The 13,873-nt window shown below is 40.6% G+C and overlaps 1 protein-coding gene across 4 annotated transcripts in view; it reads left to right on the top strand.

Annotated features, from left to right (window-relative positions):
- The window catches only part of TLN2 (talin 2), a 203,880-nt gene that overhangs the window by 116,644 nt on the left and 73,363 nt on the right, over positions 1 to 13,873 (top strand). For all 4 annotated transcript variants that reach the window (XM_055715245.1, XM_055715244.1, XM_055715247.1 and 1 more), the window contains 8 exons: positions 2,120 to 2,287; positions 3,590 to 3,884; positions 6,062 to 6,228; positions 7,361 to 7,489; positions 9,012 to 9,125; positions 11,196 to 11,309; positions 12,622 to 12,756; positions 13,737 to 13,865. In XM_055715245.1, the coding sequence (XP_055571220.1) occupies positions 2,120 to 2,287; positions 3,590 to 3,884; positions 6,062 to 6,228; positions 7,361 to 7,489; positions 9,012 to 9,125; positions 11,196 to 11,309; positions 12,622 to 12,756; positions 13,737 to 13,865 (1,251 nt within the window). The remainder of the gene's footprint in view (positions 1 to 2,119; positions 2,288 to 3,589; positions 3,885 to 6,061; positions 6,229 to 7,360; positions 7,490 to 9,011; positions 9,126 to 11,195; positions 11,310 to 12,621; positions 12,757 to 13,736; positions 13,866 to 13,873) is intronic.

Raw genomic sequence — 13,873 nt, forward strand, 5'->3', positions numbered from 1 at the left:
ACTACATTCTGTGCATCACACAGATGCTTTCTTGCTAATGGAGCTGTTTGCACTGTGCTCCTCCCAGCGTATAAAATGCGTGGCTCACGCTATTTGCATACTGGTCAGGCTCTTGCTTTTCAAATTCTGCTCTGCTTTTTACTTTCACTACTACGTTCATCACTGACTTCTTTTATGGTGGCTTTCAGTACCTCAGCATTGCATGGATAGTATCTTCTATAGCTTTCCTGTAGGATGCGGAACTATCATTCCATTTTACAGATGGAAAATTTAGCATGGAAGTGCAGAGATCTGCTAATTTGAGATACCCTATGATCTGCTGATCTCTCAAATTCTTGGCATTGTGTCACACTTGATAGGCTTGAATTTCCCATTTCCTTCAGTTGCAACAGAGGGCAAGTTATATAGCACAGTGCTAAGTCAGACACAGAAAACAAGGAACAGCAAACTTACTTTCAAAACTCTGACTATCTTTACTAAGTACACTGTGTCACTGTTTTCCGGGGGGACATGTGTGCAGTCTTAATCGGTCGTTCTGAATGCCGTAGAGATTTTGTGGGAAGCAGTGTATTAAAACTTGAAACATGCATACAGACAACTTCAGTCCTTGCCCTTCCTTGTGTTTCACTATTTTTGCAAGCTAATGACTTATTATGCCGTGTATTTATGAAGAATGAATGAACATTTATTAATAAATAACGAGTATTTCTTCTCATTAAATACAGCAGTTTTCATGTAAGTGTTTGCTGTGTCTGTGTGTATGCATGCAAACTCTTTGGTAAAAACCGAGTAGAAGAAAACTTGCATTAAAAACATAATTTCTGTAAGTTTATTAGTATTGCCAATTATCAAATCATAATGCCCGTATAACTTAATGACAGTGTTAGCTATTAGCAGTTTAAAACCGTTGTTCTTAAATGCTCTGTTAAAAACATGTCTGGATTTTTTCACTCAATGCCAAGAACAATTTTGAAACAGAACCAAGGGGAAGTAGTTTACAGTAACAGTTAGACCTCTGGAGCGCACTGTATGCAGGATGTCTACTAATATGACTTACAGGCCATTTAAAACATTTAATCCACTAGTAAATCTGTCTGCAAGTTTCATCAGAGTTTTCATTTGTGTTCTAGTTGAGCTCTTTCTTTCTTAAGTGAGAGAAAGAACCTAAACATTCTCATAATTGCTGTGGAGTGCTGGAGAAGGTGGGTAAGGAGAGGGATGGTTTATCATGCCTTCATATCCCAAAACCAAAATGAAAATGAGTGTTCTTTATTTTTTAAATCCAAAGTTTTTTCTGCTGTGAAGTTAAGATTATGCATGTGTATCTGTAGTATCTTATTACAGGAAAGCCACATCATTTTAACAGTACAGGCATCAGGAGGACTCCATCCCACTAAAAAAGTGAAGCATATGGAATGTAGCATTTTAATAGGGAAATAGGAAGAAATTGCCTGAACTTATTCATTGCAGGAATTAAAACATGAGTGTGTTTTAATTTCGCAGTTTCAGTTAATTAAATTATTTTTGTACGAGGGAGAATTATTCTGGAATTAAGACCTGTTTTGAGTTATACTTAGGAGCGGTAATTTATAGGGCTACATTTACAGCATGGACAAGGAAATATTGTGGTTGTAAATGGCATTTTCAGAAATGGAACGGCAATTGTGGTTACTGTTAAGCACAATTAAGTACTTGAATTTAGTATCAGCTCAAGTACTGTTTGTTCTCAGCAGTTTGCTCCTTGAGGTTGTCGTCCTTATTGCAGATACTTACCACATGTTTCATGGTGAACTCCAGATGTTTTTGTACTAACAGTATATTCTCAGGAAGTGAAGATAAGCACATTGCAATTGGGGACATAGATTTGTTCTTACAGACTCTGAGCCAATTCCACATTTAACAGTCCATACTCGTTCAGTCCAATAACTTGATAATGTAGTTAAGAGAGAACAGAAAACTTGAGTTTTCTGAGTAATAGCCATGTTTGCTGCTTTACACGTAACAGAATGTTCAAGTTCTGATACATGAGAACTTCTTACCTTCAGGAGGCTTGGTCTTAATGTAAAGAAAGTATATATTTTTTTGTTCATAAGACTGAATTTTCCCTTTACCTTACCAGGATGTTCTGATGAGCCTGGCCAAAGCTGTTGCAAACGCTGCTGCCATGTTAGTGCTGAAGGCCAAGAACGTAGCCCAGGTCGCCGAGGATACAGTGCTGCAGAACAGGGTCATTGCTGCTGCTACGCAGTGCGCGCTCTCTACTTCCCAGCTTGTGGCTTGTGCTAAGGTGAGTGAGGCTAGCGGTGTTCATGAGGCTGCAAGGTGTTGTTTGGAGCGTAGGCTTCTGTGTATTTCCAACAGTAACAGGCAACATACCGTGTTAATGTCATAGCTTTAGATTTATGCAGTAGCAAATTTTTTGATTAATAAATAGTCACCCCTAACAGTAGCAGTCAGGAGCCCAGAAGATGTGAGGTGTTGCTGTAATCCCCAGGGAATGTTCACAAATAACAAAGCCCATCTGATGAGTTACTAATATTGATAAAATAAAAACGTAAAAAATATTAGTTCAAGAAGCACAGCTTGCCTGGGGAACACTACAGCCTCTGGAACACTTTTTATCTTAAAAATCGATGAAAAAAATAATCAATTAAAAAATTAAACAGTTCATATTTCCTACTTAGATGCTGCTTTGAAGTCTGCAGTGTAGTCTTTTGCAGGGAAATGGGTTTTCAACTCTTGTGAAATGTCAGGAAGGTTTGTTTTAAAATTAATAGCCAATATTAGATATGCAATTTTCAATATTTTCTACTTCATTTCTCTGGCTGCGAGGGCTTTTTGTAATTCATATATATGAATTTTCACTGTTTGGAGTTGATGTTCTTATTGCCTGTGAATTCCTTCAGTGTGGCATAAGACATAAGGCATAAGTGGTATCCATCCTGTTTTCCTCACAGGACACGCACAGTATTCCCATTGCTAAAAGCTGTCTGGATATGCCTGAACAAAATGGGGGAGGGTTGTTTCGACTATGTAGGTTACACAGTTTATTACTTGTCTTGTGGCTTCAGAAGTAGAATGTTGTTTGGCTTGTGCCAAGCACAAGTTTTATTAAAAACAAACAAACAAACAAACCCAAAAAAAAACCCCAACCACAAACAAAAGGCTGATATAAGATGGGTTTACAAGACCAATTCCAATTAAGATTTCATTTTATTTGGAATTCCAGTCTACAAGAGACTGCCAGTGGATGTAGTTACTCTGGAGGAGTTTGGCCCGTGCCTGCCCTGCAGAGCCACTGTCTTGTGTTTTCTCAGTTTACTGAACATGCTGCTGAAGAAGCATGAACAAGGTGGAGGCATCCATTCTCAGAATCTAAATTGAGATTATACTAATGATATGCAGAGCCCAGATTCCTAATCTAGATTTCTGAAGCTACCTATTTAAATATTCTATTTCAGGGTTTTCTGTCTAGGGAAAACAGGTAAATTAAAGATTAAAAACTAATGTAGTGGGTGTTTCACTTGTTAGGAGTTAGGAAATTTGCAGACAAGCCTTTTCTGAATGCTTTGTGTCCCCTCCCATGCAGGTTGTGAGTCCCACTATCAGCTCTCCAGTGTGCCAGGAGCAGCTGATTGAGGCAGGGAAACTGGTAGACCGTTCAGTGGAAAACTGTGTGAGGGCCTGCCAGGCTGCCACAGACGACACCGAGTTACTGAAGCAGGTCAGTGCGGCTGCCAGCATCGTCAGCCAAGCCCTGAATGACCTCTTGCAGCACGTCCGCCAGTTCGCAAGCAGGGGAGAGCCCATTGGACGCTATGACCAGGCTACAGATACCATCATGTGTGTCACAGAGAGTATTTTCAGTTCGATGGGAGATGCTGGTGAGTTTCTCTAACAGGCGGTAGCTTTTCACGACTCAGAGATGTGCATGTTTCAAATAATGCAAGTGAAAAACCTTCTCTGAAGCGTACTCTGCTTCTAGGCTAGTGCTGTCGTTGATGGGTAGTCATTCAGCAGATAACATGCAATCAGCAAAATGCACGTAGTGATGTGCCAGATAGAATCAATATTCTGTGAAAACAGTCAGTGTCGTGCTAACGGATCACTGTGAAGTTTTGTCTTGGTTTCTACCACTGCTTCGCTTCACAGAATTGTGTAGCAATTTCTCATCTCCAAATACGAAGACAGGTACCTGGGTGAATAATTCCCAGTGACTGATTTAATTACGTGTAGATTTTGTTGTAGGCTTTGGAACTAACATCTGCTTTTCCCTATGATGTTTCTAAACTGTACAGCTTCTAGAATCAACTAAAACTTGAGATGCCTAACATCTAACTGATCCACTCTGAATTTTTAGTGAAGAACCAGTAAATTACTTAGAATGGTGAAATTTCAATAGTTACAAATGTTATGAAGTAGCAACAGTGAGAAGAGGCAGTATCAACTTGAAATTGAGGCAATTCATAGAAAGTTTAAAATGGGATCAGTTTTTAAAAGCTGATTTTTTAAATAGTGAGTAGCATGGTTTTCCTTAGGGTTAGGGTTGGGCTTTTCTTTCATGTTATTTAACTGCAAGGCCAGGAACGGAAATATTTCAGTCACAGTTGTATTCACGTTACAGTCGATGTGATCAAACTGATCTTTTGTTGTAGAGTCATCCAAGTTATTACATTTAAAATTTTTAAAACATGCACAGGAATGTTTGCCAAACCACCCTTAATCTTTGAATTGAAAGCTGTGGAAAAAGTTTTCTAACGCTCTGTAGCTATCCTAAGGAATGTAATGACTGTAGATGTGCACAGGAAACCATGTCAAGTTTTATGTTTAGCTGTCGCTTATGATTCAGCTTCTGCACAGAAGAATGCGGTGAAAGAGATGATCTCGTAGAGCATTTATTTTCTACTCACAGTCAAATATCTTGTTGTGCAATACTTCATTTTTAGTAGAAGGCATTCAAATTCCAGTCTGTGTTTCCAGTTTATCATTGCACTCCTGCGGTCACAATTTTAACGGGAGAGAGACTCTGGCTTGTGACTGCTGTATTGTTGCCCAAGCAGGTTATACTTTGTTTGATTTACTGGCTTAGTACTATAAGAAAGGGCACTCAAAGGGATTTTTTTCAAGTGGAGTATTTGGACTGGGAGCTGAGTTAGCCAATCTTGGTAAAAATTTTAATTGCCAAAATGCATGTTGGGACATAGTTGATGAAAGCAAGAATACTTAAATTTTTTTGCCTATGCCTGACCAGAGGAGCCTGGTAAGAAGGCATTTAATTCTGAAGCCCACAAGTAACCTTGAGAACACGTGAGAAAAATGCTGCTTTGGTTTTCTTTCCCATGATTTCTTAAGAGCATTTGAAAAAAATGAGGCCTTAGACCCGGACACAACTTACTTGATAACCTACAGAAAGTGAAAGGCTTTATGGGTTCCCGTCTGCTATGAAGGAGGTCAAGTGTATGTGTTAGTGACCAAATGAATTTGCTCTAGAAGGCGTAGGTATCCACTTCAGAAGCGTTGTTGTTCCATCTCTTTGCTTCACCATGACTGGAACACGACTCCAGTATCTTAAATGTACACCTTGGGTTTGTCCAGACCCACCCACCTGGTGCTGAGTCCCTTCTGACAGAGTTCTTACCTTTATGTTGGGCAGAAGGTGATTCCCTAAAAGAAAAATAGGTGAAAGATGGGTAATTTTTATTTAAGGAGTGAAATCTTGGCTGTAATTTGAAAGCAAAATTATTAGTCCTCACTGGGCCAGGAGTTTCCTTGAACTATATATTCAAAATTACCTTAAAGTATTGATTTTTGGGTTTTGTCTTGCTATCTAGAATGCAAACATTACATTTTGTTCTTAATCTCCACTGCAGCAGTTTCTTTCGTGTTGCGCTCTAAGGTTTTATTTATGAAGTGTCTAAGCTATGAACTCTTTGTGTATCATTTTCAAGTCAAAAGAATACTTCAGCAAATGTAACTTTATTTTCATCTTGTTGAGATGATTTTTGAAACTGCAACTGAAATGCAGAGAGAAATTAAGTAAAAATAGAATTGTATGCCATAGGTGAAATGGTGCGGCAGGCCAGGGTGCTGGCTCAGGCCACTTCTGATCTTGTCAATGCGATGAGGTCAGATGCTGAAGCAGAAATCGACATGGACAACTCTAAGAAGCTTCTGGCTGCTGCAAAGCTCCTGGCAGATTCCACAGCCCGCATGGTTGAAGCTGCAAAGGTACCAGGAAAATGAGCTAACTGTCAGCGTAGAACTGTATGGTTAGACGCCAGGAAGGGACGGGATGTGGGATAGGATGGATAGGATCTGGCTGATAGTAGGGGTGGTTTTTCTTATCCTGTAAATGTTGGACATTGAATGACTTATGCTAGGTATGTTCAGAAAAAACAATTAATTAGTTGGGGGTGGGGGGTGGGTGTTAGAAACCCTTCTTGCACTGCTTTGCTGCCCTGTGTGCAGGGAGGTCGTGACTCAAGCATCTAGGGCAGCTCCCACCAGCTGTAACCGTGGTAATGGGAAGTCTTGTACCAGTCCTACCAAAAGAAGTGGAACAGCAAACCCATGGCTGTCTCTTATGAATATCACTTACAAAAGCTGTTAACAGAGCAGCTCTGCCTGTGTTTGTCTTAAGGACGGTTCCCTCCACCTGGGGCATCCTACTTTTTTTGTGCCCTGCCATCCCACCCCGTTCTCACGAGAGGGGCGTATATTTAACATTTTCTTCCCCTTCTGTGATAGAAACCTATTTAAATACACTGGGGAGGAATATGTTCGTTGAATTGTTTCCCAGATCCTGCACTTAAATGGTTTTTACAGATCAGGGCCAGCCATTCTGCTAGGGCTCTAAAAGGCCCATTTGCCTGGCTACGGGGCATGTCCTTGACCTTCCAGTACTTTCTCAGACTTCAGATGAAGGAAACCTACTGTGTTAAATCTCAAGGGTTGGACTGCAGTTTTATTGAAAGGTGTATTGAATCGAGAGATTTAAAAACTGTTGTTGTTTGGGGTTGTTTTTTTCAAAACCTACGTTCATCAAAGTATGTTAGTAGAGATCATAGTGGAAGTAGTGTACAAGGCTTTTTTCCAAGCGCCTCAAGCAGTATATGAAGCAAAAGTTCAGCTCCCTTCCTCAAAGTACCTAACGTATATGGGAACAACCTTGTACTAGCTATAAATTTTCCACTTCAAATTCTTGTAACATTTTAATGTTCTAACTTTGGTTAAGATAATATGAGGAAAATAAAGGCTGATTTAGCAGACACTGTCTAGAACTAAAACCTTGATATTTATCTACCTTTTCTCCAGGAACTTTTACTGAGGCTCATGGTTTTTGCTCTGAAATTTTGTGCAGGGAGCTGCAGCCAATCCTGAAAATGAGGATCAACAGCAGCGTCTGAGAGAAGCAGCAGAGGGACTGCGGGTTGCTACAAATGCTGCTGCACAGAATGCCATCAAGAAGAAAATTGTCAACAGATTAGAGGTTGTAAACTAGATGTTGTTGAAATTTTGGTTTATTCTGTTTTGATAATTAGTACCTGTAGATAATTTCAAGCAAGTAGAAGTGCATATTTCAGGAAGAGTGCTAGGCACAGAATGATAGCACTGTAAGCTCAGTTCCAGAACACAAGGCTTGGAATTAGGGATGCTAGCATACCATACCATAGTTCTCAGACAAGTGAGCACTTGTGTTACTGAGGCAGTGGTGTAAGAATTTGACTCAGAAGGCATTTGATGGTGACTTAGTCATAGAATTAGAACAGCTGAGGTTTCAAACAGCTGAGCTGAAACTACTTCATTACTGTTTTAATTTATCTGTATGATCTGTCATTTACACACAATATCATTTGATGGTTTTACTAGTATATCTGCCAGAGTTTCATGTAAATTTCCATACAAAGAAATGTTGAATTGCAACATATCCAATTAAACCAGTAAGTTATTCAGAGAATCAAAGAAGCAGAAACAGAAGTGGAAAGATACGTTTTATCTCATAGTACAGCCTAGAGAGAGAAAGGCAATTTACTGTGCACTGCAGCTAAAACCTCTCTGAAGCTTGTCTTGTAGGCAAGGTTTGATCTTCCTATTCTCAGCTGAAATGTAGAAAAGACAGATTAAAAAAAAAAAGCCTTTTGTAATTCCTAGTTTCCAGCTGTGGTTTTACATTAATCTGATTTAAATTCAATGAGATTAGACAAACAAGGAGACCTAAATACAACAAGGAGACCTAAGTAGGTAACCATGTTCCAGAAGCGCATTTACATTGCTGTATCTGGCTAGTACCAAAAATCAGGAGTATTTCAGGAAATAAAAGCTGACGTCTCAATTTCTGAACTGCATGCAAGAAAGCTTTATAGAAAGGGCATTTTATTTGGTTTACTGTTACAATGTATACTGCCTCACAAAGGAGTGAAATGTGTAACGATGAGAATGAACTTCATGCTTGCCTGTATTTAGTGGGCCAGTTGATAATAACACTCCCAGATATTTGGAAAAGGTCTTCCCACGGGGTGCTTTTAGACTTAGTAATACCAGTATTTTGTACCTCTGTATCACTTTAGTATCTTTGCTTTCGCCATAGAGCAATCTCAGCAAAATCAGTAGAAGCTGGCTCCCTTGAGTCGGCAGTCAGAGGTGTTAATGTAGCAGTGTGTGTACTTGGCCTGTTTTCTCTGGCCTTTTTTGTAAGGAGCTAATTGATTAGACCATTTCTGCTGTCTGTAATTGACTTCTTTTGGTAATGCTGCAACATAAGCTGTGAAGGAGTAAGATCTTAGAATCCTTCTCATTCCACCCTTTTCTTTATTGGCGAATTAGAGGTGAGACCAGTATTCAGCTCATTTTCACCTTGAGAGAAAAGCAATCCTGAGTTTCCTTAAGGTAAATCAAATTAATCAAGGGTTGTAATGATTTAATCTGTCAAAGTTACCTGTATTATGTATTTCATCCTCTGAATTACTCGGACTTGTAACCACTGATTTAACTCTGTTCCTTTTTCCTCAAAGATTGCGGCTAAACAAGCTGCAGCTGCTGCCACTCAGACTATTGCAGCTTCTCAGAATGCAGCGGTCTCAAATAAGAACACAGCAGCACACCAGCAACTTGTGCAGAGCTGTAAGGTAAACACATCGCAACCCAAAGCCACTGACAAAAAACTCTTGAACTCTGCTTTGTGGGGAACTAAATATCACCTTCTGTAATAATAGTGTTGCAACCTCGAAAGGAGTGTTTTTAGTAAAATAAAAATCCCCAAACCAAAAACCACACCATACACATTCATCTCTATGGATTCTGTATGCCCCATCCCCATCCCTGGAAGTGTTTGAGGCCAGGTTGGATGGAGCTTTAGGCAACCTGGGCTAGTGGAAGGTGTCCCTGCCCATGGCAGGGGGTTGGGACTAGATGATATTTAAGGTCCCTTCCCACCCAAACCATCTATGATTCTATGATACAATTCCATGATTCTGGAGAACCCTCATTTATTGTATTATCCATGGTTTCCATGTGTTACTGTATGGAGAGCTTGGAAAAGCTGAGCTACTCTGTAGTTCTTGGCTGTTACAAATACCCCTGCAAACACCTTACTAGAAAGGACCAACAGGCTTGTATATCTCAGCATGTACCTGTTGAGTAACAAACACTTCATCTGAAGCAAGTGCTATGAGTAAAAGTTTTGACAGAGCAGTCAGCCACCCTGTGCATGCAGAGCTGTGCTAGAAGCACTGTGCAGAGGGCTCCGGTTGCTCAGAGATTTGTTCACTGGCGAGAAGCCCTGGCCCCACGTTCAGCACATGAGCGCGCTTTGCAGCAGGTGAGTAGCAGTGTGAGCATCACAGCAGGCTATCCAATGGTACATGCAGTGAAGTGGGGCTGCTGTGGAGTGAAGGTAACCTTTGAATTTTTCACAACTAAGGGTGGAGTAGCGGTAATACTTTGTACTGTAACAGAGTGAAATCCTTCTTTAACATATAGGTTATATAATCGGTTATATAACTAACAGCACCGATCCTGCTATTCTGATGTTCAGCCTACAGGCAACTGGGACCTTAAATATCACTGTAAAAAATAAGTTATAGATCTTACTATGGGGTTAACGTGATTTCTAGCTTGAAGTTAAGGCTGCCAAGACCACAGATTTCAAGGTATGCCTGAAGTCAAGCACGTTTTTATAGTTCCAAACTAGAGTTTGGTGAGAAGCTGTTCTCTTTTGTGTTTAAGCTACGTTTGGCAGCTTAATTTCTAGCTCTGACTAATGTTGCTTGAGGGTTTTTAAAGAAATTGCATTTAAGCAAAAAATTGAATAAGACAATAGAATGCAAAAGGGTTTTCTTCTGGATGGAAGAGCAGTTATATAGGGAAGGAGAAGAAAACCATTAAAGAAGGCATCGTTAAAAGCCACATTAACATTCAGCAATTACTTCTCGGCATGGTGGTAATCCTAAGTAATGTTGGAATTAAATAGGGTAGCTGTACATCTCAAAATTGTGTTGTAGGCAGCTGCTATTTCAGTATGAATTAAAAAAAAAAAGGCAAGCTGATTCACTGTATTGTTTACAGTTCATTCTAATTTGATCTTGATGATGATTTATTAGGTAGCAGAGAAGATCTGATACTTTTTTTCTAACTTTTTTGGGGAGGAAAGGAGAAAAAAAAAAGTATTGCACTGCTGAAGTAAGTGTTATTATGAAATGGATGGACAAGGAGCATGAATCTGGGCAGTCCAGGAGTAAAGTTATAGCAATACACACTTCAGAATGCTCAAGCCATACTATAAAGTTTGTATTGTTAGAAGTCAAGGAGAAGTAGGCTGAGGTGCTTGTGTGTAAAGCTTTTTCTGAAAGCAAGACATAATCTTAAAAAATCTGTCACCTCCACTACTGGCATTTGAACATGCAGAGGAAGTAATTCAAAATACTTTGTGTACATAATCCTGCAGAAAAATCTTAGGTTGTAGGGTCTTTAATGAGTAGCTTGAATAAAGATTTCTTAAGTAGAACATCTCTGAAAAATCCTATTGTGTATTAATTCAGTTCCATAGAATCCTAAACAAATTCTGTGAAGGCACAAGCGTACTGTACCTGTGAGTACTATAAGTTCTTTAAGGGGGGTAGGGAGAGGGCTTGCTTTAGTGTCAGAGGGTTTTGAGGTTTTATTTATCTACTAAAAGCTTTTCCCTTTGTCTATTGCAGAATGTTGCAGACCACATTCCTCAGTTGGTGCAGGGTGTGAGAGGAAGTCAAGCTCAGGCAGAGGACCTCAGTGCCCAGCTTGCTCTAATAAATTCCAGCCAGAACTTTCTTCAGGTGAAGTGAATCAATCATTGTAGTAGATTCCGTCAGAGCAAAAAGCATTTTTTAGTGCTGTATGTTTTCATGCGTTATAAAGAAGCAGTAAACTGTTAAGAACCATGTAAAGAAGTCTATTACTGACTGTGAATCATAGCTAAGGATAATTTAGTTCCTCAGATCAGATGGCTGAAGTATGCTGAATCTGTGGTGAGTGAAAACTGCCAAAACTGAGGATAAAAGTAATAAGAAAACTCCAGTGTATGGAGAAGAAGCATTCATTGCGGTAGCACTTGCCCTCTGGGAAAGAGTTTAAAGAACCAGATGGAGAGAATTCAGCATCTTTCTAAGCAGAGGTCTGAATGTGTGAGAACCTTTCTTAGTGAAGGTAAAGTTAATGTTACAGCAGCAAGCTCCAGAATTCTTCACAAGTAGATACTAGCCTGCATACGTAATGGATCTTGATTGCAATTTTGAACAAAACACAACATTTGACTGTGTGCTTCTTCCAAAACATCTTAAAAAAAAATATTGATAAAATACTGACCATTGGTAACAAAACTATTGGGTTTATTGTGGACATTAAAGAAACAAATAGAAGAAACCAATTCTTCATGTAATGACTTATTACTTGGCACCAGTTAGTCCTGCTGTAATGTGGTTGCTGTTAGCAGGTTCTGTATGGTCCCATGTAGGCAGAGGTATCACAAGCCATGCCTCTGCTCTGAGTATTTTGCTGCATGATTCCCTTTGGGGTCATTAGAATGATCCATCTCCCCTGGGGCTGTGTATGTGTACCACAGTGATGGTGAGAATCAGCAAATTATTTTATTTGTGTTAGCAGCAAAGCCTGCAAAGAGTCATTTCTTGAATTATGGTTCTCAATTTATGGAATTTTGGAAGAGTTTAATATTTAGAAACATTGAGACAAATTTGCCATCTGTGCCACCTGGACCTGCTCATACCACATGGGTGCTGAATGGCAAAACTACACATTTAAATTCTTTAAAGTAGTCTGCATGTACACGAAGGCCTCGGACAGATATTGGTACCAGTGAGGTAGTCGTTGTACCAGTAACGCTCGAACGAGTCCTGCTGCAGAGGACACTGTAATGTGGAATTACGAGAGGGTGCAGCACACAAATGAAAGGCTGGGATCTAGAAGGTGCATGGTTAAGGAGCAGGGTAGTGCATTAAATGGTCATTATAGAAAACCTAGAAACCTCGTGAGTGTGTGAATGGAGGAAGCATTTTGTTTATTGAATCCTAAGTCGCCTTTAAAGAAAATAAGCTGGTAAACCAATTGTGTTCATTGCTCTTCTTTGAACAGCCTGGAAGTAAAATGGTGGCATCTGCTAAAGCTGCAGTCCCCACTGTGGCTGATCAAGCAGCAGCAATGCAGCTGAGTCAGTGTGCGAAGAACCTTGCTACCAGCTTAGCTGAGCTACGAACTGCCTCCCAGAAGGTGGGTAAATGCTTTAATGCGTTAACCAGCTAAAGCCAGATGGCTGGGATCGTGGTCACAGGCTTGTCCTGCTTGACCCACTGCGTCTCCCCCAGGGAATGGCTCGTGCTCCGGCACTGTTCGCTTCTCAGTGTTGCTTTTTGTGCACAGTTTGCTTAGACTCCCAGGTGGCTTCTGTGTCGTGATAGAAACGGGAGGGAGAAGTGATGAGAAAACTGAAAAGCTTGTGCTACCCTTTCCCTACAAGAAAGACGGGAGCAGGGTGTTTGCTGAGCAGCAGATGAAAGATCTGAGCTGCTGTAACACCTGGAGTAGAGTGGGGAAAGCGGAGTGCTCTGCCGTGCACCTGCCAAACTGGGACAGCACTCTGTGAGCAGCGTTGTGACTGTGAACTAGAGCTCATCTCCAAAATTCAGGGACGCAGAAGCTATCTCTGTTTCACCACAGATTTCTAAATGATGTATGGGTTTAAAAGATCAGTGGGAAGTGCGTGGGTTTGTTGGGGTTTTTTTTTGTGTGTGTGTGTACACTGAGGCCCAAACCCAGGATTGTAGCATATAGGCTGGCTACACCTGAGCTGATGTTAACGTTTCCAGCTCGAGTACTGGTGGCTGTGGGCTGCCACATCAGAGGGTTCACTGTGACTTCAGTCACGATGCATGGTTAGGCTCTGTAGGAAGCGAAATCGGGACTGCAGCCGTTATTTTCTCAGTACCTGGAGTGGCCAGTGGGAAGGTGATGTGTACACAAGCCAGCTGTGTCTCTTTCCCCTGGTGTCTCTTAACTGTGTGTTGTTCTCTTCACAAGCTAGGAATACTGTGCGGGAGTTTGGAAGCTGTGATGTAGAACAAAGTGCCCACAGTGACCTCTAAAGTCATGAGAGCAATAATTTGGGAGGGGGAGGTTATATCTGAAGCATTTACTCTTTCTGGTGGTGGCTTACAGCTGCTGACAGTGCTGTTGATCTGATCTCTGAATAGGCTCACGAAGCGTGTGGCCCGATGGAAATTGACTCTGCTCTGAATACAGTCCAGACTCTCAAAAATGAACTGCAAGACGCGAAGATGGCAGCTGTGGATGGACAGTTAAAACCTCTGCCAGGAGAAACTGTAATTGA

This window comes from Falco cherrug, chromosome 7 (genome assembly GCF_023634085.1).
Source record: "Falco cherrug isolate bFalChe1 chromosome 7, bFalChe1.pri, whole genome shotgun sequence".
Classification (NCBI taxonomy): domain Eukaryota; kingdom Metazoa; phylum Chordata; class Aves; order Falconiformes; family Falconidae; genus Falco; species Falco cherrug.